Here is a 27,644-nt window from a genome sequence, read left to right as displayed (position 1 = left end):
AGCCATGACCAGCCTTTCAAAGCACTTCATGGCTACTTCCTTGGGCACAGGGACTATGGTGGTCTGCTCAAAACATGTACGTATTACAGACTCGGTCAGGGAGAGGTTGAAAATGTCAGTGAAGACACTTGCCAGTTGGTACACCTATGCTTTGAATACACATCCTGGTAATCCCCATTCAACATGACAGAGCTTGAGTGGAACTGCTGAAAAGAACGGGAGAAACTCCCCAAATACATTTATGCCAAGCTTGTAGCGTCATACGCAAGACGACGAGGCTGAATCGCTTCCAAAGGTGCTTCAACAAAGTACTAAGTAATGGGTCTGAATACTTATGTAAATGTAATATTTTCAGGTTTTATTGCAATATAAATTTGCAAAAAATTCTAAAAACTTGTTATTGCTTCGTCATTATCAGGTATTGTGTATAGTGATATATATATAAAAAGCATTTTAGAATAAGGCTGTAACGTAACAAAATGTGGCAAAAGTCAAAGGGTCTAAATACTTTCCAAATGCAGTGTATGTCACAGGTGTAAATATGGGTCATAACAGTGTTATCACATTATGGCCATGTCATAATGTGTTAGGACACTGGGTGTCAAGTGTTAGCTTTATTTTTATAACAGAAACTACCTAACTATCTTGTGTCTAGCAGTTTTTAAACGTTTCATTGTTTTATGCATGGCTTTTTCCTAATCAAACAATCCATCTCAAAAAGTACGTTAGCCAGAGGACTAATAATGAGAACAATCAATAGAAACATGGAATGATAAGCTTAAACTGTATTAAACTTAAGAAAGAAATGAACCATAAAGGCAGAGAAAAGCCTTGCATGCGAGGTTGAAAACCAAACTGCTTCTATCCAGCCCGTGGTGTACTGTAGGTTTATAACCCAGCTCATTATGGTAAGATGGCCCGTTCCTCAGACAGTCACTGCTCCATCATGTGCTCGCAACAGACACAGACAAACCTGTTTTGCTTCTCCATCAGAAAGGAATAAAAGATGTGCCATTGCGTGCACATGCCAGGCTTTCAACAACATTATCTTTTGCCATGATTCATTCAGTTGCATTTGATTTTGCGCTATAGCCCAACTGTCGTTTTAGCTGATATTTTTGTCATTTTTGGGGATATTTTTTATATACTGTATCACAATGTTTTATGGGTACTTATAATCAAGATGGGACAAAAAGTTTAATGTCGCTAAACACTAGTTGGAATAGATTTGTTTTGCGCCAAGGATTTGAGTTGTCTGGCCCCGCTAACACCTAAATACATTACCCTCTCTAAATATAGAATATAATGCAATAATGATATAATAGAATAATATACTGTACAGTACAGGGAGTACATATAGAGTAGCGGTAGTAACATTCTCACCCCATGCCCCAACGCCCTGGTGAAGCCCAGGCCCATGCTGTTTTGAGTCTTGAAGAACTGATGGGTGAAGTGCTGAGCGAAGAAAGCAAACATCAGGTTGGTTCCCTGTGGATCCGGCCTGAACTTCCTCCTCAGCAGAAACTTCTCCACCACCAGCTTTGGGTCTGGGAGGACAGATTTTCCTGGAGAAAAGTATGTATGTTAGCTATGCATGTTGCCGTTGGGAAGATTTATTTTCGTAAGTAGTCATTATTTTCTGATAGGAACTTTGGATGCCCTCTCACCTTTGGCACCCATAGGGGTGGGGCAGCCTTCAGGCACAGGGGGTAGGATACGGGTGTAATAGGAGACATTGGAGTAGGATTCCCAGCTGAGGTATCCATACTTTGAGTTGAAGGTAGGAGGACTGGGAATAAGGTTTGCTCTGACTTTGGCAGAGAGAACACAGAATAGTTTGACACATTGATCATTAAAGGCCTGAAGTTTCACTGAAAAAGCAATAATGGTTGGAGGAAATGCAACCCACAGGATGGAAATGCATGCGTACGTACGTGCGTGCATCACATATTTCAGATGAAGAGATGTCACTTCTCTCATACGTTACAGGAAACATTCTGTAATGTCAGAAAATACCTGACTTCCAAACAACCCTGATGATAATCATCTTTAAAACTGCAACTTTCAACTCAGTCAAGACATTCTCAACATTGAAGAAACTTCCAATTGATGTTGAGAAACATTCAACTTTTATAGTTTAAAACCGGAATCTAATCCAAGGCTGTTGGCAGAGATTCTACTCATGGTAAACGGTGAGGAGGTCGGCTCAAGCGTTAAACACCTTTAAAAAGGGGCATTGTTAGCAGTGTAGTGCCCTGCACTATAACATGTCTTGGATCTCATCCCTCTCTCATCTTTTTAAGTGGGAGAACTTGCACAATTGGTGGCAGACTAAATAATTTTTTGCCCCACTGTATATTAGTTACATCAGACGTGTTGCTTGACTTTGCAAAGCCACAAGCAAACATTTGAGGGAAGAAAGTATCAATATGATGCAACTGAAAACAATTAACATTATAGTACATAATATCAAGAAACAAACCGTGTTGTTCATCTGCAAAGCAAAATAAACCAATATTTCTTAGACACACAAGTCAGTCAGGTTCTGCGTGTGTTTATAGCACATGACAATCAGCTATACATCTTGAAACAACTATGGCTGTGGAAAAATACACGGACCAGATCCTGTAATAAAACTGAAAAACCGTGAGGAAATCCAGCTACCAGCCAGAGGGGGAATAGAATCCTGTGAGGAATGCAGCTGCCAGACAGAGAGAGGGGCTGAAGGGAAGCCAGGGCGTCCAGTAAACAAGCTCACGTCGACAAACACACTTAGCTCAGACGCCGTGCCATGAAAGATTAGACCTTAGCAATTCTTATGACACATGGGGCTTGCTATAGCAGAAGAACATGACATGGTTGTTAACAGGGTTGACACAGATGTGTTGGGGTTTAGTGGAGGCACAAGGTTAATACAGTACATACTGATGAGATGAACACCATGGGTTTTATTGTTAAGGCTTACCACAGTAGCCTTTTAGTATAATGGAAGTACAGAAGTGACCCATGCGCCGTCCCGCCATTCCCTTCCATTTCAGTCATTTAGCAAACGCTCTTATGCAGAGAGAATTACAAGCAATCAGTGCTTTAAAATAAAGTAGGTAAAACAACCACATCAAACCTAGACAATACCAGTATTGCAATACTCATTAGTGTGGCAGAAAGGAAACAAAACACAAAGCAGATTTAACTTTAGGAAAACAGCCCTAATGTTGGAAACAAACATGTTGTCATCCAGAGTCACATTTATTTCCCAAGCTAAAGAACACAATATTTTACATATAGACCAAAAACTTTGGTCTGCTTTAGGCTTTCATGTTTGCCATGGAAAATATATTGCGAAACTGGTATCGTCCCGGACCTAATCACTACCCTCTCTCACCGTACCACCTTAACACACCAGAGATTGGTGGCACACTAGTGTCTCTTCCCAGTCATGGGGTTAGAAAGAGGGGAGACAGAGGTGAGGAAGTCTCCATTCCAATCTCCATGGAAGGAAGTGATGTGTAGAGTGAGGTGGTAAATCAGCTGGAGGACCATGGAGCACAGGCCTGGGAGAGAGACTGAATAAATAAGGTCAGGATGTCAGGCCAGGGTACGCTGCTCCACCCAACTACCAGTTAGCACGCACACAAACACAGACAGGAGGAAATTGGTGGAGAGAGTGTGGGCCAGCATAAAAACACTGGACCATGCCAGCTTAAAAACAACCTAGCTGTACAAATGAATGATAGTATGGTTAGTAGAAAGCGTTGAAGGATGCAAATATACATAAAAATATATATATTGGACAACTCAAATAAAAAAGTCCATAACGATCACAGCTGCTGCTGCTATTTCGACTTTAAGGCAGTGTTAATCTGCAGATGAGTACTGAACTCAGTGACCCCCTTCTTCCTCTTTTCTTAAGGCAACAGCCCGGGCTTCTGAGATGACTTACAATACCTCACCATGCCCCTCTCTTAGATGTTAAACCTTGTAAATACACCTAAAACTGTATGCAGCTGTAGCGAGTTAGAGGGGAGAGCTCAGAGTGTGGTGATGAAACCATGGGCCAATATGTGTTATGCAAATATTTACATGCTGGGAACATAACAAAAGGAACCAAGAGGCAAATGAACACAAGTTGTAAGCAAACTGTCCAATTAATCTGCCGTAGTCAGTGTACATTGGTAGGGAAGAGAAACTCCTCTTAGTGCAGTAACATAAGAGTAGATATATGAATATATGGCTCTGGAGAGCGTTAAAGCATTTTCAACAACATAATTGATCCATGCATGCATTTCCATCATCATAACTTGTTCCCCCTGGTTACAAAGCACTGTACATTGTACGGCATTAAGTTAGCCATTCCACCCCTTCCTTATACATAGCACCCACATGGCAACCATTTTGTGCCAGAATGCTCACCACGGCTGCATTGAATGGCGACTCACCTGTGAGGACCACCCTCATGAGCCAGTCCCGTAGGAAGGTCCTGTTGATGAGACTCCACAGCCAGTGGAAGTGTGTAAGGATGTAGTGGACCACATCAGGGCTCGGCTTCAGCTTCAGGTAGACCCTTGTCCAGAACTCAGCTACACACAGAGATAAGACACAGCAGGGATAAAAAAAGATAAGGCACAAAGCTTTGATAAAGCAGGTGTTGCATACAGTACAGCAGAGTTCCCAAACTGGTGGCTCACAGATTTCATTCCCCCCCTAAGTTTTCAGTAAAATAAATGAGGGGACATAAAAGACTAAAAACAACAGGAAGTCAACTCCAAGTGATTTCAATTTTGGAAATATGTTCCCAAGTGTTCCCACACTTGAGAGACACATGATTGTAAACAAATAAAAGCAAGATTTGAAATAATTATGTTTAGTCAAATGTCTACAAATTATTTGTAATTATGTTGTTTCGGCCCCCCGACCATTTACTTAAAAATAAATAGTTGATGATCCCTGCAGTCCAGTGTCACTCTGGGGCCCACCTAGACTGCCAGTCAATGTTTCCCTCGGATTACTTCACAGGCAGGGTGATGAGGGTCCCTAAATAATCATCCAGGGCTTCCAAAGCCAACATTTTCAATTGAGACTAAATCAGGTCAAGCTAAAGGGGAAACCGAGCAAGGCAGATGGCCCACCCTGCCTGAATAATAGTAAGGGAAACACTGCTGCTGCCAACTATAATAGCCAGGATTGAGGCGATAAACCATGGTAGCATTCTAGACTACTGATGAGCACTCCACATAAGGAGACATTTAGCAGAGACAGAATGACGACAAGGAAGAGGATATACAGACCGTTGATGGGATAGAAGAGACTCACTACTGAGTTGATCCAATTTAAAGTCCACTATTTGACATTGAAAAGCTATATTATCAGAAAACTCCTGAGCAGGACAACACTGGAAATGGCTTAGTTTCCTTTAAATCTAATTTCTATTGGTGTTCAACTCAAACCTGGCCAGTTTATTTTGACTTTGAGCTGTGATAAGGGGATGTTGGTTCATTTCACCTCATTTTGAAAGTCCCCTCTCCACAGACATGCAGTTGACATGTTACTGAAAGTCTGTCCTTTATTGAGTATCTATAGATGGACTATGAAAAAACTTCCACAGCTTAAATTTCCTGAAAGTAGAGTTGTATAGTGCCCAGAACAAACATGCCTGTTAGATATGCTGGGCCAGCCCAGGACAGTGTGTCCTAGTAGGAGGTTAGAGAGGAGGTGAGAAATACAACCATGTAGTGCCATCTGCATCAATCACTACTGACCCATGGCTCCTCCGGTATGAAAATATTTACATATGTCTGGATTTTCAATGCCTTCAGAAAGTATTCACACCTCTTGACTTTTTCCACATTTTGTTGCGTTACAGCCTGAATTTATAATAGATTACATTGAGATGTGTCACTAACCTACACACAAGTACCCATAATGTCAAAGTGGAATTATGTTTTGTTTTTTAAAATATATATTTACAAATGAAAAGCTGAAATGCCGTCTCGAGTCAATAATATTCAACCCCCTTATTATGACAAGCCTAAGTAAGTTCAGGAGTAAAACATGTTCTTAACAAGTCACATAATACATTGCATGGACTCACTCTGTGCAATAATAGTGTTAAACATGATTTTTGATTGACTGCCTCATTTTTCTACCCCACACATTCAATTATCTGTAAGGTCCATCACTCGAGCAGTGAATTTCAAACACATATTCAACCTCAAATAGACCAGAGAGATTTTTCAATGCCTCGCAAAGAAGGACACCTATTGGTAGATGGGTAAAAAAAAAAAAAACACTGACATTGAATATCCCTTTGAGCATGGTGAAGTTATGAATTACACTTTGGATGGTGTATCAATACACCCAGTCATTATAAAGATACAGGCGTCCTTCCTAACTCAGTTGCTGGAGAGGAAGGAACACACTCAGGGATTTCACTATGAAGCCAAATGGTGACTTTAAAACAGTTCGAGTTTAATGGCAGTGATAGGAGAAAACTGAGGATGGATCAACAACATTGTAGTTACTCCACAATACTAACCTAATTGAGTGAAAAGGAAGCCTGTAGAGAATACAAATATTCAAAAACATGCATCTTGTTTGCAACAAGGCACTACAGTAATACGACAAATATGTGACAAAATGAACTGTATGTCCTGAATATTAAGTGTTATATTGGATTTGCCCAAAACATATTAGAGTACCACTCTCCATATTTTCAAGCAGAGTGGTGGCTGCATCATGTTATTGGTATGCATGTAAGTGTGGGGATAAAATACAATATTCACCTTTCAGCAGGACAACAACCGGAAAAGAATTTGCCTGTCAAGAAGACAGTGAATGTTTCTGGGTGGCCGAGTTAGTTTTGACTTAAATCTGCTTGAAAATCTATGGCAAGACATGAAAATGTTTGTCTAGCAATGATCAACAACCAATTTGACAGAGCTTGAAGAATTTTGAAAAGAATCATGGGTAAATATTGTACAATCCAGGTGTGCAAAGCCCTTAGTGACTTACCCAGAGAGTCTCAAAGATGTAATCTCTGCCAAAGATGTCTAACATGTATTGACTCGGGTGTGAATACTTATGTGAATTAGATGTCTAAAAACATGTTTTCTGGAGAAGAAAAAAATATTTTATCAATTTTAAATTGAGGCTGTAAAAACAAAATGTAGTCAAGGGGTATGAATACTTTCCGAAGGCACTGTAAATGTTACATTTTTTTGATACGCAAGGTTTTATACTGGTATGCCAGTTTGAACATGGCATTCCTTTTTAACCCTAGACCGTATATCTGTTACCTTATTTCACAACTGGCAGTATTAAGAGACAACATTGAAAGTCATTTCATTTTGTTTTGGTATTATTCATTATTAAATCATGCACTATGATTCCCAGAAACCTTTCCTACAAGTGTGAATGGTACGCCACAAAACAACTGAATTCAAAAGACTAAACTATTACTCATCGTGAGGATCATGTCAGTTCCCGTTAGGATGGAAGACGGGGGAATGAAACAAATGAAGTGTTTACAAGCTACTAGATGGATGAGGGACCAGTGGAACTTTAAAACGCGTAGACATTTCTCAAGTAAACTATCAGTGTTAGACTGGACACAAAAACGCCTCCCTGGCTTTGCAAAGCCATACCCCAGCTGTGCAGAACCCCACCACCAAAATCATTCACTTTAAGGCCTAGAAATGTTATTTCCTGGTTATGTAATGCGCTCATCTTTTCTTTTCATTTTACAAGTCCTTCTGCACATCAGGAAAGGATAGCAATATTTTGATAAGCCAGGGAGGAAAATGGAAAATGTAACTTAATCAAAAGAATAATAATCAAAAGAATGTATAAGCAAAACATTTCACTTACGGGTAGTGCAATTCTGTCCATAGAAGCCGGTGCGAGTGCAGTCACATTCATAGCGGTCAGTGCCAAACCTTAAACACACACCCCAGTTTTGACAGGGGTAATAGCAACAGGGATTCACTGCAAATGAGAAAACACACACTTCGATTAAAGTATAGTTTGGGCACTGAGCTTTTCCTGACCATTTGAAATGACCAAGAACGCCAAAGTTTTTCCTAGTAGAGCACATACTTTTTCCTGATCACCATCATAACGACGCACATCTGTGTTGTCAGCCAGGACAATATTCAGATGGTGTCCAGCTTGGATGCCACACTGAAAAATGTGCTTAAAGCATGAGCAGAAGATTGATCTCAGGCTGGAATTTGATGTGTTGTCCTCCTCCCTGGCGAGGTAGGGAACATCTATTTAATAATACAGTTATGTGCACATAACTGCAGTAAAAGTCAAGTAGAAGGGAGGAGGGCAAAATCAAGTTCCAGCCTGACTTCATTGTTTTGCTCATGCTATAAGCACATTTTTTATGATTGTCATCTGGTGAGGACACTCACCAAAACGACAGCTAAATGAGCATGTCATCTTAGTCAGGGCCAAATCCTAACTCGAGGTGTGAACAACCTAACCTACTATTTTCACACAAATCTTCCATTAGTGCATTAACAGTAAGTTGAATGATTTCCAGTTGAGATTCAGCCTATAATTAATTTACAAGCCAGGAAAGAAGAGTGTTTGGACTACTTAAGAGTCAGACTGAGGTTGGAGAGCTGTGCTAACAGAAATGTCTGCTGCCATGAGGCAAGCACGATGCCAACTCTCACATCCTTGGCCATGCAGTCACTATCATGTTATGGCTTCCTGTCCTTCCCTGCAAGACATACATCCATTGAGATGATCATAAATATAATTTTCACAATGAAGAGTATGTATGAGTGGCAGTAGTTCAGCAGATCCTTCCTCATTAAGCAGTGTTCTTCAGTCATTTAGATAACTGGAGTCTTCTGCTAGGAAATGATGGCTTCTTGATAGGCGACAGTCCTATACTGTACTAGTAGTCAACTCATTCAACCAACAGGACAGATATTTGGTTGAATATTTATAGTATGAAATATGTATTAAACACCATAGTGTTCCTAACCCTTTCAAATGTACAATGGAAGTTAAGATTTGTACCGTTAACTGGAAAAAGAATGTATGATACAGCAGAATTTGTTCCCGGCAGATCATCTTATAGCACATAATTGAAAACAGTCTTCCTCCACCTGCAAATATGCTTTGTGCCATCTGTGTTAACACAAACAAGTAAGTGTGCCAGTCGGTATAAGGCCATTATTACTATAAGTTTAGATTGCTAAGTTAGTCAGCTATCTAAAAATTGTTAGATTACATTCTAATTGAGTGACTTTCAGTGACAAATAAGAGAAAATAAAATTCTAAATTGTGTATTTTACTATTCTAACTCTGAACAGTAAGTTGAGACCGACAGTTTATTATAAAATATTGAACTGGGGTGTATTCATTAAGTCCTGCACCAGAATGCAGGACCAAATGGAATAAAATGGGTAGGGACCTACCTGGGGTATATTCATTACGGAAATCGTTTACCATTTATGAACCAAACGGAAGCAAAACGAGAGCTTCTATTGGGCAATATTAGTTAGGTCCCTCCCTATTTAGTTCCATTTGCTTCAGTTTAAGATACTATTTTTTTTCCCATTGCTAAATGTTTTACGTTTGGAATAAACAGTTTGTTGCAAAACATTTTGCAACAGACTATTGTCTTTCAAATTAACTCATGGGTAGACGGCTTGCCTAGGGCACATAGCAGTCCTATGAGTGGGGGATATCAGTCAGGGAGGTAAATCACGTCTTGAATGGCAAACTACACTTGCCTGCTGGCGGTAGGAATTTATGGTCTAAATAGTAAGCGGAAAATAGCAAGCGAGAGGAATTCTTTTGCCACCTGGGCCCCTGTTCATTAGCTTCATATTCATGCTTTATACTTTGGAAAATGTACATAAAACTGTGCTCTTTATACATTTTGGACATTATTTTTGCTGTTTTCCACACCAGCAGAAATCCACTTTTTCAAGCTGAAAGACAAGAGCTTACCCATGATGTTGCACATCGATGCAAGTCAATAAGTCATGGTTTTAGTCAAAGTATGATACACACAGAACAGAAATATAAAAACGCAACATGCAACAATTTCAAAGATTTTACTGAGTTACAGTAGATAAGGAAATCAGTCAATTGAAAGAAATTCATTAGTCCCTAATCTATGGATTTCACATAACTGGGAAAACAGATATGCATCTGTTGATCACAGATTACTTTTTTTTTTTTTAAACTTTTTTTCTTTTAAGTAGGGGTGTGGATCAGAAAACCAGTCAGTATCTGGTGTGACCACCATTTGCCTCATGCAGCACGACATCTAAAGTTGATCAGGCTGTTGATTGTGGCCTGTGGAATGTTGTCCCACTTTTCTTTAATGACTGTGCAAAGTTGCTGGATATTGGCGGGAACTGGAGCACACTGTCGTACATGTCGATCCAGAGCATCCCAAACAGTGGGTGACATGTCTGGTGAGTATGCAAGCCATGGAAGAACTGGGACATTTTTCAGCTTCCAGGAGGTGTACAGATCCTTGCGACATGGGGCTGTGCATTATGCTGAAACATGAGGGAATGGCAGCAGATGAATGGCACGACAATGGGCCTCAGGATCTCGTCACGGTATCTGTGCATTCAAATTGCAACTGTGTTCGTTGTCCGTAGCTTATGCCTGTCCATCATGGGAAACTCTGTTTCCGCACGCCCACAAGACGTCATACACACCTGCTTGCCATCTGCCAGGCACAGTTGAAAACGGGATTCATCCATGAAGAGCACACTTCTCCAGTGTCCATCAACGGTGAGTATTTCCCCACTGAAGTCGGTTACAGTGCCGAATTGCAGAAGGCACTGATGAGGAGGACGAGCATGCAGAAGAACTTCCCCGAGACGGTCTCTGACAATTTGTGCAGAAATTCTTTGGTTGTGCTGTGGAGGTCGTGAAATTGTCAGCCGGTAATTGTCAAGCAAATAACTGCTAGTCTCACGGTAATTAACAAACACTTTTAGCATCTCCTGGCTTCCACGCATAACCTACAAGCCACTGATGTGGACCTTTGGAACATCTACATTTTAAAAAGTCTAGCCTACCCATCACAATAAATGTATTATTTATAGCATATTCTGAGTTTTCCTTATTTTATGTTGTCATCTGGCTTTGGGCTACACTAGTTCATTCAGAAGGCAAGATTTGCTTTGAATTCCATGGTGTTATTTTATATTATTTTACAGTATGAAGAAAACAGGGAGTGGCTGGCACGTGGCTATTCTGTGTCGAGCGGTTAACAAAGAAACAGGTCCACCTACAGCGCATTCGGAAAGTATTAGGACCCCTTGACTTCTTCCCCAAAATGTTAGGTTACAGCCTTATTCTAAAACGGATTTTAAAACATCCTAATCTCAGCAATATTAACACAATACCCTATAATGACAAAGCAAACAGGTTTTTAGAAATGTTTGCAAATGTATAAAAAAATGAAACAGAAATATCACATTTACATAAGTATTCAGACCCTTTACTCAGTACAGTGAATTATAAGTGAAATAATCTGTCTAAACAATTGTTGGAAAAATTACTTGTGTCATGCACAAAGTAGATGTCCTAACCGACTTTCCACAAATGTCTTGTTAATTAACAAACGATTGTTTTGGCATGGTTGAAAAATGCGTTTTAATGACTCCAACTTAAGTGCATGTAAACTTCTGACTTCAACTGTATAGAACCTTTACTTTACTAGGCAAGTCACTTAAGAACAAATTCTTATTTACAATGATGGCCTACCGGGGAACAGTGGGTTAACTGCCATGTTCAGAGGCAGAACGACAGATTTTTTACCTGTCAGCTCGGGGATTTGATCCAGCAACCTTTCGGTTACTGGCCCAATGCTCTAACCACCTGCCACCTTCTTGGATACAAGCTTGGAACACCTATATTTGGGAAGTTTCTCACCTTCTCTGCAGATCCTCTCTAGCTCTGTCAGGTTGGATAGGAAGCAAAACTGCACAGCTATTTTCAGGTCTCTCCAGAGATGTTCGATCAGGTTCAAGTCCGGGCTATGGCTGGGCCACTCAAGGACATTGAGGTTTGTCCCGAAGCCACTCCTGCGTTGTCTTAGCTTTGTGCTTAGGGTCGTTGTTCTGTTGGAAGGTGAACATTCAGCCCAGTCTGAGGTCTTGGGTGCTCTGGAGCAGGTTTTCATCAAGGATCTCTTTGTATTTTGCTCCGTTGATCTTCCCATCAATCCTGACTAGTCTACCAGTTCCTGCCGCTGAAAAACATCCCCACAGCATGATGCTGCCATCACGATGCTTCACCGTAGGGATGGTGCCAGGTTTCCTCCAGATGCGACGCTTGGCATTCAGGCCAAAGTGCTCAATATTGGTTTCACCAGATCAGAGAATCTTGTTTTTCATGGTCAGTCATTTAGGTGCCTTTTGGCAAACTCCAAGCCGGCTGCCATGTGCCTTTTACTGAGAAGTGGCTTCCATCTGGCCACTCTACCATAAAGGCCTGATTTGTGGAGTGCTGAAGATATGTTTGTTCTTCTGGAAGGTTCTCCCATCTCCACCTAGGAACTCTTACAGAGTGACCATCAGGTCACCTCCCTGATCAAGGTCCTTCTCCCCTGACTGCTCAGTTTGGCCAGGTGGCCAGCTCTAGGAAGAGTCTTGGTGTTTCCAAACATCTTCCATTTAAGAATGATGGAGGCCACTGTGTTCTTGGCGACCTTCAATGCAGCAGACATTTTTTGGTACCCTTCCCCAGATCTGTGCTTCGACACAATCCTGTCTCAAAGCTCTACGGACAATTCCTTCAACCTCATGGCTTCGTTTTTGCTCTGACATGCACTGTCAACTGTGAGACCTTATATAGACATGTGTGTGCCTTTCCAAATCATGTCCAATCAATTTAATTTACCACAGGTGGACTCCAATCAAGTTGTAGAAACATCAAGGATGATCAATTGAAGAAGCAGGATGAACCTGAGCTAAATTTAGAGTGTCATAGCAAAGGGTCTGAATACTTATCTGAAATATATATTATTTTACATTTTTAATAAATGTGAAATTCTGAAACCTCTTTTCACTTTGTCATTATGGGGTATTATGTGTAGATTGATGAGGGAATTTAAAAATATATATATTTTAGAATAAGTCTGTAACGTAGCATGTGGAAAAAAGGGAAGGGGTCTGAAAACTTTCCGAATGCATGTTATATGCTTAATTTAGAGTTATTTATGCTACTTCAGTTGTGAAAAACGTTAGAATGTATAAAAAAAATCCAAACATATAGCCTAAGGCTGCATGATGCCACTAATGATGATTTGAAAAAGTTGCATGGAAAGGCATGAGCTCTGCTCTGGGTTTTTTTGTGCAGGCTGCTCACACTTCAGTCTCTCATGCACAATTTGACAAGCACTTGATAATATTCTCACCCATCAGACATTTCTTAATTTAATCTAGTCTTTACATATAGCCTAATATATGTGTGGAATTATTTTTGATTTAGAATGCCCTACAAAAAAACAAACATGTAATCCATACGCCTGTCTATACAGAAATCATTCAAAAATAGGCTACTAAAAGATAAAATTTGTCCATAAAGGATCAAAAATACGTTGTAGACCGGCCGCGACCGGGAGGTCCGTGGGGCGACGCACAATTGGCCTAGCGTCGCCCGGGTTAGGGAGGGCTTGGTCGGTAGGGGTGTCCTTGTCTCATCGCGCACCAGCGACTCCTGTGGCGGGCTGGGCGCAGTGAGCGCTAACCAAGGCCAGGTGCACGGTGTTTCCTCCGGCGCATTGGTGCGGCTGGCTTCCGGGTTGGATGTGCGCTGTGTTAAGAAGCAGTGCGGCTTGGTTGGGTTGTGTATCGGAGGACGCACGACTTTCAACCTTTGTCTCTCCTGAGCCCGTACGGGAGTTGTAGCGATGAGACAAGATAGTAGCTACTACAACAATTGGATACCACGAAATTGGGGAGAAAAAGGGGTAAAAAAAAAATTAAAAAATACGTTGTAGAGTGTTCTAAAAATCGCATTGCCTACCGTTGGAAGGAAAGGCAGCGCGGGCAATTTGGGCACATTATTGTTGAGTTACGACTGTCTGTGAAAAGTAGGAGGCAAAGCAAGGGATATAGCATTATTTCAAAATATAATTGCGGGAAAACAGTTTGGAAAACAAATGGTTTTGCTTTAAAAGAGAATACATAAAATACTGTTTTTTAGTTATCAAAATTCTCAAATCAATTGAGTGAACAACCGTATAGCCTATTTTACTAGCACCAGCGGAGAGCATATTCACTATTTATCAATGTAGGTTCAGTGCTACTGAAGTTTGTTTTGAACAACAATTTCCTCCTCCAGTTTAGATGGACGTCATATTATGTGTGTGCCTCACCTCTTAGGCTTGTTATATGGACGTCATATTATGTGTGTGCCTCACCTCTTAGGCTTGTTATATGGACGTCATATTATGTGTGTGCCTCACCTTCTCTTAGGCTTGTTATATGGACGTCATATTATGTGTGTGCCTCACCTTCTCTTAGGCTTGTTATATGGACGTCATATTATGTGTGTGCCTCACCTTCTCTTAGGCTTGTTATATGGACGTCATATTATGTGTGTGCCTCACCTTCTCTTAGGCTTGTTATATGGACGTCATATTATGTGTGTGCCTCACCTTCGCTTAGGCTTGTTATATGGACGTCATATTATGTGTGTGCCTCACCTTCGCTTAGGCTTGTTATATGGACGTCATATTATGTGTGTGCCTCACCTTCTCTTAGGCTTGTTATATGGACGTCATATTATGTGTGTGCCTCACCTTCGCTTAGGCTTGTTATATGGACGTCATATTATGTGTGTGCCTCACCTTCGCTTAGGCTTGTTATATGGACGTCATATTATGTGTGTGCCTCACCTTCGCTTAGGCTTGTTATATGGACGTCGTCATTTGTATTAATCTTTGTCAGTGTCAGCAGTGTAGGCTACTCTGAAATTTGTCTTATTAGAAAAGATTCTTCTGTCTCCAGTCATATAAAGTGTGGTAGAATTGCATGAAAATATGTTTATAAAAAGGCCACATTTTTCCCAGTCGAAGAAAGTAGAAACACAAGTCAGCTGAAATAGCTTATAGCCTACTCCATATGCGCTCAGCCATGCATTGAACTGTCTTTTTTTGCGAACAGTGATCGAGTTAAATTAGCCTACATTATGACTATCCAATCTACTCATCACATTACGAATAGTAGGCTAGTCTGCAAATGTGAAAACTAATGTAATGTTTTATTATAGAGGTTCATTTTTATGGTGAAAATGTGCTTCCCCAAACTTGAAAACACACACACCACATACTGTATGTTGTAAAGCAGATTAAATGTGCTTAATTTCGCAATAAATATATAAGCATGAGAAAGCTTCTTCTTTTAAAATAGTGGCTAGTCAAAACTCTTTTCACACCCAATTGCGCAATGACTAGGCTTATAAGAATAGAGGTTTCACTAGGCTCTGTAGGCTATGTCCACTCCAACCGTGTTGCATGGGTCCTTGGCCTATAGGCGACGTTTGGAGTCATTTGGCCATTTTAGTTGTAATACAAACCTTATCAAAACATATAGGCCTATGGACTAGGCTACATGTGTGCAACTATGATTTGAAAAAGTCAAAAAAAAAATCCTGCCGTTTCTCACCTTAGACTGCACATGCTGGGCATAATTCACAAGTGATAATATTGTCACCCATCAGACTATTTTCAATTGAATCTTTTCTTTACATATACTAAATAATATATGCGTATGAAATTAGTTTTGATTTAGAATGTAACATTATCATGCACCTGTCAGAACAGGGTCAGGGGGGGAAAAAAAATTGTCATATGCACCTAAATAGCTAATGGAGGAAGCTTTTCCCCACAGTACATTTTTATGCCAGCCTGGTAAGCTATAATCCTGATGTAAAGCAAAGCAATGTGTTTAATATTAGGAACGTTGAGAAATAAACTAAATAAATATAGTAGGTCTAGCCTATAGAAAGCTGATGGGATCCTCTTTTTAAGAGGCCATCAAAACAGTTGTCATAGTCTATAGAAATGTTTTGCAACATGAGCTCATGGCCTCTAATGCAATAGCATTTGCATTGACGTCAGAGTGATAGAGAGACAATAGAGCGCTGAGTACCAGGCCATTAGCAACTGTCCGTTAGCAAGTTTGGTAGGCTACTAATGACCATCAGCGGCATCAGAGCTCAGTTTTGGAGAATCCGAGTTACCTTGACTAAACGGTCAGGTGGAATTTGACTGCGGCCATGACTTGTGGCGGTAATATGCTCACCGTAACAACCCTAGCTGTCCAAACCCAGTTTTATCAACCGTCTGGGAGGCTTGTCTCAGATTATCCTGCAGGTGAAGAAGCAGGATGTGGAGGTCCTGGGCTAGCATAGTTACACGTGGTCTGTAGTTGTGAGGCCGGTTGGACGTATTGCCAAATTCTCTAAAATGACTTATGACCATTTAATGCTCTGGCGGACATTCTTGCAGTCAGCATGCCAATTGCATGCTTCCTCAAAACTTGAGACATCTGTGGCATTGTGGTGTGTGACAAAACTGCATATTTTAGAGTGGACTTCTATTTACATTCGAGTCATTTAGCAGACACTATAAGTCGCTCTGGATAAGAGCAAGTGCATTCATCTTAAGATAGCTACACATATCACAGGCATAGAAAGTACATTTTACCTCAATGTAGCTGTCAGTAGTGTCAGAGCTAGAAGGTGGGGTGGGAGGAGGATTATTTAAAGATACTGTTTGAAGAGGTATTGTTTCAGATGTTTTCAGAAGATGGGCAGAGACTGTTGTCCGAGCGTCAAGGGGAAGCTGGTTCCACCATAGGGGTGCCAGGACAAAGGAGAGCTTGGACTGGGCTGAGCGGGAGCTGCCCTTCCATAGGGGTGGGAGGGCCAAGAGACCTGAGGTGGCAGAACGCAGTGCTCAGGTTGGAGTGTAGGGTTTGAGCATAGCCTGAAAGTAGGGAGGGGTAGTCCCTCTTGCTGTTCCGTAGTTAAGCACCAAGGTCTTATAGTGGATGCGAGATTCAACTGGAAGCCAGTGGAGTGTGCGGATGAGCAGGGTGACATGAGAGAAATTGGCAAGGTTGAAAACCAGGTGAGCTGCTGCATTCGTTGCAGGGGTTTGATGGCACAAGTGGGGAGCCCAGCCAACAGCGTGTTGCTATAGTCCAGACAGGAGAGGACAAGTGCCTAGATTAGGACATGCGCCACTTCCTGTGTAAGGATTTTTAAATATATATTTTTTTACCTTTATTTAACTAGGCAAGTCAGTTAAGAACAAATTCTTATTCTCAATGACAGCCTAGGAAGAGTTGGTTAACTGCCTTGTTCAGGGGCAGAATGACAGATTTGTATCTTGTCAGCTCGGGGATTCGATCTTGCAACCTTTCGGTTACTAGTCCAACGCTCTAACCAGTAGGCTACGCTGCCGCCCCACGACCCAAGGTAGGGTCGGACTCTACGGATGTTGTAGAGCATGAACCTGCAGGAGCGGGTCACTGCCTTGATGTTTGCAGAGAACGACAGGGTGTTGTCCAGGGTCACACCAAGCTTCTTTGCACTCTGGGAGGGTGACACTGGAGTTGTCAACCATGATGGAGAGGTCTTTGAGCAGGCAGGACTTTCCAGGGAGGAAGAGTAGTTTCACCTTGTCGAGGTTGAGCTTCAGGTGGTGGGCCGACATCCAAGTTGAGATGTATGTCAGGCACACAGAGATGCTTGTCGCCACACCTGGGTGTCAGAAGGGGGGTGGGGGGCGAGTAGTTGAGTGTCATCCACATAGCAATGATAGGAGAGACCATGTGAGGATATGATGGAGCAGTGTGACTTGGTGTATAGAGAGAAGAGGGCCTGGGGTGCAGACACAGATCATCTCCACGTCACATGGTAGGAGCGGCCTGCCTGGTAGGATGCAATCCAAGAGTGTGCAGAGCCTGAGACGCCCAGCCTAAAGAAGGTGGAGAGGAGTATCTGATGGTTCACGTTGTCCAAAACAGCAGATAGATCTAGGAGGATGAGAACAGAGGAGAGAGAGTCAGCTTTGGCAGGGGGAAGAGCCTCCGTGACACAGAAAAGAGCAGTCTTGGTTGAGTGACCCGTCTTGAAGCCTGACTGGTTAGGGTCAAGATGAGAGTTCTGAGAGAGATAACGAGAAAGTTGATCAGAGACAGCACGCTCAAGTGTTTTGGAAAGAAACGAAAGGGAGACAGGTTTATAGTTTTTGACAGTTGAGTCAAGTGTTGGTTTCTTGAGGAGGGCAGCAACTCAGGCCATTTTGAAGTCAGAGGGGATGCAGCCAGTGGTCAGGGATGAGTTGATGAGGGAAGTGAGAAATGGGAGAAGGTCTCCAGAGATGGTCTGGAGAAGGAAGGAGGGGATGGGGGTCAAGCGGCCAGACCTCACTAGTGACAGGATGTCATCTGGAGAGAGGGGGGAGAAAGAGGTCAAGGCGTAGTGTAATTCTGTGTGAGTGGACACAATATGCTGAGTGTATGAGTAGCGGATGTCGTCAACCTTTTTTTCCAAAGTGGTTGACAAAGTCATCCACAGAGAGGGAGGAGGAGGGGTGGAGGATTAAGTAGGGAGGAGAAAATGGAAAATAGTTTGCTAGGGTTAGAGGCAGAAGATTGACATTTAGAAAGTGGCTTTAGCAGCAGATACAGAGGAAGAGGGTAGAGAGGAGGGAGGGAAAGGATGATAGGTCCTCCAGAACATAGGTTTTTCTACATTTTCGCTCAGTTGCCCACAGCCCTGTTCTGTAAGCTCAGCCACGGAGCAGAAGGGAAGGGCCGAGCCAGCCAGGAGGAAACGGGACAGCGAGTCATAGGATGCAGAAAGGGAGGAGGGTAGGGTCGAAGAGGCGGCAGGGAGAAGGATTTAGCAGAAGGGAGAGATGATTGGATAGAAAAGGAAAGAGTAGTAGTTACCATCTGGGTAGGGGCTGAGTGGTTAGGGTTGGAGGAAAGGGAGACAGAAAAAGAAACAAAGTAGTGATCAGAGACCTGGAAGGGGGTTGCAGTGAGATTAGTAGGAAAGAAGACTCTAGTAAAGATAAGGTCAAGCGTATTGCCTGCCGTGTGAGATGGAAGGGATTGGTAAAGGGTGAGGCCAAAAGAGGCAAGGAGGGGAAAGAGAGTTGGAAATAAATTAATTTGAAGGCAGATATTGGCAGGTTGAAGTCGCCAAGTACGAAGAGAGGTGAGCCATCGTCGGGAAATTATCTTATCAAGGTGTCAAGCTCATTGAGGGATAAGTCGGACCACAGAGTGAAGGAAAAGCAGCCAACAAGTGCTCAGCATATGTGGGAACTCCTTTAAGACTGTTGGAAAAGCATTCCAGGTGAAGCTGGTTGAGAGAAAATGCCAAGTGTGCAGAGTACAGGGTGGCTATTTGAAGAATCTCAAATATAAAATATATGTTGATTTGTTTAGCACTTTTTTGGTTACTACATGATTCCATATGTGTTCTTTCATAGTTTAAGTCTTCACTACTATTCTACAATGTAGAAAATAGTTTTAAAAAATTAAGAAAACCCTTGAATGAGTAGGTGTTGCAGTTTGGATTTACGCATCCTGAAAATAAACGCTTAGACGGCAAAGGCTTTCTGTGACAGAAAAATCTCTGTAGAACAATTCCCATCCCTTACAAGGGGCTAAAACATAGGTTAATTTGTGTGCATATCTCACCAAAAACACTGTTATTCCTCATACTTTTATTTCACTTAGCCTAATTACGTCAGTAAATTCTGTATTTAAAATCTAATATGCCAACTTGTGTCTTTGAAAATAAATGTAATAAGCATTTATGGACAGTGATGAATATAGGCTAAGTCATAAAATGAGAAATGTGCCTTGCCTTAAATATCCTGTTTTGACATTTTAATATAGCGCACAAGCTGCTAGGCAAAAAAGGTAATCATAACAGCAAAAGATCTTGCCTATGTAAGATGGCAAGGTTTTCTTGAATGTGGGGTAATTGTGTAGAAATCCAATGTCACACGAACATATTCAAACTCCCAGTATTTGGGGAAAAGATCAGGGGTGGGAAGCCAACCCTCTTGGAGAGTTACAGGTACCTGACAAAATAAAGGAAACGCTTGAGTAAATAAGGGATAAAGCATATTGAAAGCAGGTGCTTCACACAGGTGTAGTTCCTGAGTAAATTAAGCAATTAACAGCCCACCATGCTTAGGGTCATTTATAAAAATGGCCATTATTTTGGCTACCATGGCTAGAAGATCTCAGTGACTTTGAATGAAGGGTCTCAAAGAACCATAGGGGGTTTAAAGTGTATCTGTGTTTTTCCAAGTATCCAAGCCATAGACTGCTGCTACCCCCCGGCAAACAGTACCGGAGCATCGGCTCTCGGACCAACAGGCTCCGAGACAGCTTCTACACCCAAGCAAAAATACCGCTAAATAGCAATAAGACTGCTAAAATGGTTAATTAAATGGTTACACAGACTATCTGCACTGACCCTATGCACACTCACAATACAAATAAATAAATAAATAAAATATATATATATATATATATATATATATATATATACACACACACACACAACACAAACACACCTTTGCACTCATCATATGCTTCTGCTACTCTGTTCTTTACTATTATCATCATCAATCCTGATACCTAGTCACTTTAACCTGCATTCATGTAGATACAGTACCTTCAACGAGTATACATACCGCCTTGACTTAATCCACATGTTGTGTTAAAGCCTGAATTCAAAATGGATTAAATAAATAAACACTCACCCACCTACACACAATACCCCATAATGACAAAGTGAAAACATGTTTAGAAATGTTGGCAAATGTATTGCAGAAATATCTGAAGTACATACTGTACCAGTCAAAAGTTTGGACACACCTACTCATTCAATAGTTTCTTTACTTTTACCATTTTCTACATTGTAGATAAATAGTGAAGACATCAAAACTATGAAATAACACATATGGAATCATGTAGAACCAAAAAAGTGTTAAAACAATGAAGAGGCAACTCCGGGATGCTGGCCTTCTAGGCAGAGTTCCTCTGTCCAGTGTATGTGTTATTTTGCCCATCTTAATCTTATTGGCCAGTCTGAGATATGGCTCTCTTTTTGCAACTCTGCCTAGAAGGCCAGCATCCCAGAGTCACCTCTTCACGGTTGACGTTAAGACTTGTTTTGCGGGTACTATTTAATGAAGCTGCCAGTTGAGGACTTGTGAGGCGTGTGTTTCTCAAACTAGACACCGATATACTTGTCCTCTTGCTCAGTTGTGCACTGGGGCCTCCACCTCATCTTTTTATTCTGGTTAGAGCCAGTTTGCGCTGTTTTGTGAAGGGAGTAGTACACAGCGTTGTACGAGATCTTCAGCTTCTTGGCAATTTCTCGCATGGAATAGCCTTCATTTCTCAGAATAAGATTAGACTGATGAATTTCCAAAGAAAGGTATTTGTTTCTGGACATTTTGAGCCTGTAATTGAACCCACAAATGCTGATGCTCCAGATACTCAACTAGTCTAAAGAAAGCCAGTTTTCAGCTGTGCTAACATAATTGCAAAAGGGGATTCTAATGATCAATTAGCTAATCCAAGTTTATCATTTTAAAAAGGCTAACACAACGTGCCATTGGAACATAGGAGTGATGGTTGCAGATAAATGGGCCTTTGTATGCCTATGTAGATATTCCATTAAGAATCAGCTGTTTCCAGCTACAATAGTCATTTACAACATTAACAATGTCTACACTGTATTTCTAATCAATTTGATGTTATTTTAAATGGGCAAAATTTTTGGGGGGAATTTCCTTGTTTTTGAAAGAAAAGCTGTGACCCCAAACTTGAGTGGTAGTGTATATATGAAACGTTTATTTCTAGTGCAGTCGCATATACAATCAACCGCAATGATGAAACTGGCTCTCATGAGGACCGCCACAGGAAAGGAAGACCCCAAGGTACCTCTGCTGCAGAGGATAAGTTAGAGTTACCAGTCTCAGAAATTGCAGCCCGAATAAATGCTTCACAGAGTTCAAGTAACAGACACATCAACACCAACTGTTCAGAGGAGACTGCGTGAATCAGGCCTTCATGGTTGAATTGCTGCAAAGAAACCACTACTAAAGGACACCAATAAGAAGAAGAAACTTGCTTGGGCCAAGAAACACGAGCAATGGACATTAGACCAGTGGAAATCTGATGAGGCCAAATTTGAGATTTTTGGTTCCAACCGCTGTCTTTCTGAGACCCAGAGTAGGTGAACGGATGATCTCCACATTTGTGGTTCCCACCATGAAGCATAAAGGAGGAGGTGTGATGGTGTGGATGTGCTTTGCTGGTGACACTGTCAGTGACTTATTTAGAATTTAAGGCATACTTAACCACCATGGCTACCACAGAATTCTGCAGCGATACACCCTCCCATCGGGTTTGCGCTTAGTGGGAGTATCATTTGTTTTTCAACAGGACAATCACCCAAAACACACCTTGAGGCTGTGTAAGGGCTATTTGAACAAGGAGAGTGATGGAGTGTTTCATCAGATGACCTGGCCTCCACAATCAACCCAATTGAGATGATTTTGGATGAGTTGGACAGCAGAGTGAAGGAAAAGCAGCCAACAAATGCTCAGCATGTGTGGGAACTCCTTCAAGAGTGTTGGAAAAGCATTTCATGTGAAGCTGGTTGAGAGGATGCCAAGAGTGTGCAAAGCTGTCATCAAGGCAAAGGGTGGCTACTTTGAAGAATCTAAAATATATTTTAATTCATATAACACTTTTTTGGTTACTATATGATTCCATGTGTTATTTCATAGTTTTGATGTCTTTACAAATAAAGAAAAACCCTGGAATGAGTAGGTGTGTCCAAGCTTTTGACTGGTACTCTGTGCGTGTTGTTTATTTATATATCTAACACACAAACACTACATGTCTATATAGGTCTTAATCCCATTTTACCTTTAGATGTGTGTATTGTTAGATATTACTGCACTGATGGAGCTAGGAATACAAGTATTTCGCTACACCTGCAATAAAATCTGCTAAATATGTGTATGCAACCAATAAAAAATGTAAAATGTGATTTCATGTTTTTCAGCAACTGGGAGACTGGTAGGGATAAAGGGAACAATGAACAGAGCCAAATCCTTGATGAGGATACTTGAATCCCATTGAAAATCTGTGGAAAGACTTGAAGATTGCTGTTCGAACCAGGGATTGTAGTGACGCCTCTTGCACTGAAATGCAGTGTCTTAGACCGCTGCTGTATTTAATTTTCAATGAATTTGACACTGTCATTATAGGGTATTTTGTGTAGATGGGTGAGAAAAATAATATACTTAATCAATTTTGAATTCAGGCTGTTACAACAAAATGTGGATTAAGTCAAGGGGTATGAATACTTTTGGAATGCACAAATGCTTTGTAATCCTGCACATTGATCTGGTACTGGTACTTCCTGCATATAGCTTCATTCTTGTATTTTATTCCAAGTGTTAACATTTTATTCTTACTTTTTAACTCTGCATCGTTGGGAAGGGCTCGTATTAAGCAAACATTTCACTGTCAAGTTTACACCTGTTGTATTCGGCAAATGTGATAAATGTAAAAAAATTGGGTGTGTGCGCGCGTATCTCAGTCACAAGATCTCAACCCAATTGAAAACTTATGGGAGATTCTGGAGCCACCTAAAACAGCGGTTTCCCACCACTATCAACAGAACAGCAAATTATGGAATTTCTCATGGAAGAATGGTGTTGAATTCCTCCAATAGAGTTCCAGACACTTGTAGAATCTATGCCAAGGCACATTGAAGCTGTTCTGGCGGCTCATGTTGGCCCAACGCCTAATTAAGACACTATATTGGGGTTTCCTTTATTTTGACAGTTACCTGTAACTCAAGGCAGGATTAGCTAAAGTTTGAATTTACATGTTGGGTTCTTAAAGTCAAGGAGAGACTGCAATTCGTACTATGGTTAGCCACTGCCACCAACCATTAATATCATATACAGTTAGCATACTCTAAATTCAATGGCCAAATCATCTGAAAGTAACTTAAACCAAGTCGTCGAGTTTTGAGTGTGTATATTTAAAATAAACCTTAATACATCTGACCAGTGTTTTAAAAAGGGCCTACGGCTAAACCATGAGAAAACATGTAGATTTTCAGGAAATTCGCTTTAAAACAGATTTTGTTTCCTGGGCCGGACCCACGGAAAAAAAATTGACACCCCTGGAAAACTTGGCACCCCTGAATAATACTATAGGTTATAATAATACAAGATATTACGCTTACCAACATTCGCAGAGGCGTCTCTGATCTCTTCCCCTGCACATGTTGGTAACCTTAGCAGCAGGATAAACGCCCATACGCACACGATGCACTCTAGAAACACAATTATCAGAGTTAATTAATTGAGAAACAACCTATACTAACCAGGGTTGGCGACTTTGATTAAATATGTTCGGGGGGGGGGGGAATTAATTATAAGGAACTCACCTCTCATTGTAAGATGTCCTGCATAAAACGCACCTTCAAAGCACGCGCTCTTCTCAGTAAGACAGTGCAACAAAAAGTAGTTATTAGAGTACTCTCATAAATAAACACCCATACCCGAAACGAAGTATTTTCTGACAGGAAACTGTTTAGATACCATCTAAAAACTGACAAGTCCACACAGAATTACATACAGGACATTATGACTGCAAGAATGTAGGAGCGAAACGAGTAGTGTAGCTCCCCATCTCCTGGTTCACTTCAGTATGCAGCCTTCTCAACACCCAGATTGGCTAGTGTGTGATGTAGTTTAATGGCTCCATCTATTGGTTGTTATGAGAGCATTACAATCCTAGTGAAGATACTTTAAACTAGTATGAATACTTGCTTTTCTTGCAATTGCAATATCCTTGAATTTTGCAAATTACACACCCTGAAAATCATCATCATCGTAACTGTGTAACCAGTATAGAGGTAAAATGGTTTTATATTGGATATTCAGTTCTCTCGTCAATAGCTATTAAACCAAACATGCCATTACTATGAACATAGTTTATTCTGAATCAGGGGTGGATGGAGAAAAATCCACATGAGTTTTTATTTTTATTTTTTAAACAATTTCAGATTTCAATCTTCAATAGCTCTTACACAAAGCGTTCCAAAGATTATGAAAATTACACATTCTGAATCGGGGGAGGATAGACAAAAACGTACAGAGTCATCATTTAGGATGTGGAGTTCCAGGTCCCAGTGTGAATTTACAACGCAGGAGGGAAAAAATAAGAATAAGTAACAAACTTTTAAAAACATGAGGCTACGTCCATTTGGCGCAGGCCTACATGCAACACGCTACTGTGTATCCTGTCATCTGCAGTGGGGAACTTTTACGGAAAGAAACCTTTCATTTCTCTTCTTCTGTGGGTTTTATGGCTGACTATACCCCAAAAAAGTGTATAGCCACTACAAACTGGACAGGGTTAAAACATTTTTCTTTAAAGAAAATCCATATGTGATGGGGAAAACTAACTTCATCCACCCAAATAAAAACAAAAACAAAACTCCCACTTGTTCCTCCCTTCAAATCTTTGCATATGGCTCTAGCCCAATATTGGACTAAAGGAGCCTAATGTTACTCCTTAGTTTAAGGACCTTACTTGTTCTGTTTAAAGTGTGAATTGGCTCTTGGAGCCAAAACAGGCAAATACTCCAATTAAACCTGATTCGATTTTCAATTGTGGTATAGTTCTAGAAACATAACCGGTTTTAACTCAGTTGCAGCCAACAGTATTTGTCAGAGGGTGAAAACACATTTGTTGTGTCTCTGCTGACAAGGTAAAAATCTGTCGTTCTGCCCCTGAGCAAGGCAGTTAACTCACTGTTCCCTGGGCGCCGAAGACGTGGATGCCGATTATGGCAGCCCCCCGCACCGCTCTGATTCAGAGGGCTTGGGTTAAATGGGGAAGACACATTTCAGTTGAATGCATTCAATTGTACAAATGACTAGGTATCCCTCTTTCCCTTTCTTCTGTTTACAAACAGGTGTTTGGAGATGCAGATAGCTAATTAGCACAAATAGTTTACTCTGTCTTCAATCTGTTTTCTGTAAACAAGCGCTGTAACATGGAAATATGGCCGTGTAGGAACACTAACCCTATAAAGGTGTATATCAATTTAACCTTTTTTTAATGATTTCTCGCCGATATTAAAGATAAAGTCTTAATGCTTCCAAACCACAAAGTGTGTGTTGCTGTTCAGAAGCTTTTCGTTTCTTAACAAACCTCCCCCCTACAGAAGACACCTTCATCCAATGACTCTTATGTGTAATGTAATGGAACTGAAAGTCATGATCAAGGGCTAGTACGTCCCGTGACAATACTCCATGCAATTCCTTCAACGAGAAAGCTTTCAGTCCCAGGAACTGCTCCAACAACTCCACAATGATATCTATTTTCCTGGACTTCCTGTGGCACTGTCCTTGGCAGTGCCATTCATCACCATAGCTATAAAGACCACAAAGTACACCTTCTTAACCTGTAAAATATCTGGGTCTTGCTGGTGAAAGGCAACCCCTGCAGCCTGCAGTGAAGGCCTATCTACCACTAGGGCAGTTACGGTGGGTGACCTTATTGCCAAATCGGCAGTCACAAGTCATGAAGGCAGCCAAATTACATGTGACCGTTTAGCCAAGGTAATTAGGCTTCTCCAAGCTCTGATGCTGCTGATGGTCATTAGTAGCCTACCAAACTTGCGAATTGCCTGGTACTCTGCACTCTATTGTCCCTCTAAACACTCTGACATCAATGCAAAGGTAATCGAAAATCTAATCAAACACTCCATGAGAGCCCATGAGCTATTGCAATTGCTTGAGAAAAAACAGAGTGATCATCTTTCTATAGACTAGGCTTACTATATTTATTTCTCAACTTTCCTAATATTAAGCACATTGCTTCTCTTCACAACAGGAGTACAGGCTACCTGGCTGACATGAAAATCAACCACGGGAAAAGTGTCCTCCATTCACTATTTAAGTGCATAGATTACATGTATTTTTGTCCGCCGCCACTGTTTTGAGACAGGTGCATGATAAGGGTCCATTCTAAATCAAAACAAATTTCCCACATGTATTATTTAGTATATGTAAAGACGAGATTAAATCAAGAATCGTCTGCTGGGTGACAATACTAGCCTATCACTTTTGAATGATGTATTATCACTTGTGAATGATGCCCAGCGTAAGGCAAGAAACAATGGCTTTTTTTGCGACTTTTTCTAATCATAGTCTCAACCCTCATGTAGCCTAGCCCATAGACCTATATGTTTTAATAAGGTCAGTATCACACCTCATGTAGCCTAGCCCATAGACCTATATGTTTTAATAAGGTCAGTATCACACCTCATGTAGCCTAGCCCATAGACCTATATGTTTTAATAAGGTCAGTATCACACCTCATGTAGCCTAGCCCATAGACCTATATTTTTTAATAAGGTCAGTATCACACCTCATGTAGCCTAGCCCATAGACCTATATGTTTTGATAAAGTTTGTATCACAACTAAAGTGGCCAAAAACTTCTTAAAATGAAACACATGAATCCGCTTTACAGGTGTAGAGCCTAACTGGCATACATA

The 27,644-nt window shown here is 41.0% G+C and overlaps 1 protein-coding gene across 2 annotated transcripts in view; it reads right to left on the bottom strand.

Moving 5' to 3' along the window:
- ptgs1 (prostaglandin-endoperoxide synthase 1) overlaps positions 1–25,491 on the bottom strand; it is a 60,572-nt gene extending 35,081 nt beyond the window's left edge. Inside the window, exons 1-6 of one of the 2 annotated variants that reach the window (XM_021605593.2) lie at positions 24,520–25,490; positions 24,316–24,405; positions 7,864–7,980; positions 4,437–4,577; positions 1,668–1,811; positions 1,384–1,565 (exon numbers count right to left, since the gene is read on the bottom strand). In XM_021605593.2, coding sequence (XP_021461268.1) covers positions 1,384–1,565; positions 1,668–1,811; positions 4,437–4,577; positions 7,864–7,980; positions 24,316–24,405; positions 24,520–24,526 — 681 coding nt within the window. In that variant the 5' untranslated portion in view covers positions 24,527–25,490. Of the gene's footprint in view, positions 1–1,383; positions 1,566–1,667; positions 1,812–4,436; positions 4,578–7,863; positions 7,981–24,315; positions 24,406–24,519 lie in introns of both variants that reach the window. The other variant, XM_021605594.2, reaches the window with a different exon arrangement.
- Between the last annotated feature and the right edge of the window lie 2,153 nt (positions 25,492–27,644).

Source organism: Oncorhynchus mykiss, chromosome 6 (genome assembly GCF_013265735.2).
Source record: "Oncorhynchus mykiss isolate Arlee chromosome 6, USDA_OmykA_1.1, whole genome shotgun sequence".
NCBI classification, from domain to species: domain Eukaryota; kingdom Metazoa; phylum Chordata; class Actinopteri; order Salmoniformes; family Salmonidae; genus Oncorhynchus; species Oncorhynchus mykiss.
Note: the sequence above shows the minus strand (reverse complement) of the source record. Positions and strands in the feature narration are given on the sequence as shown.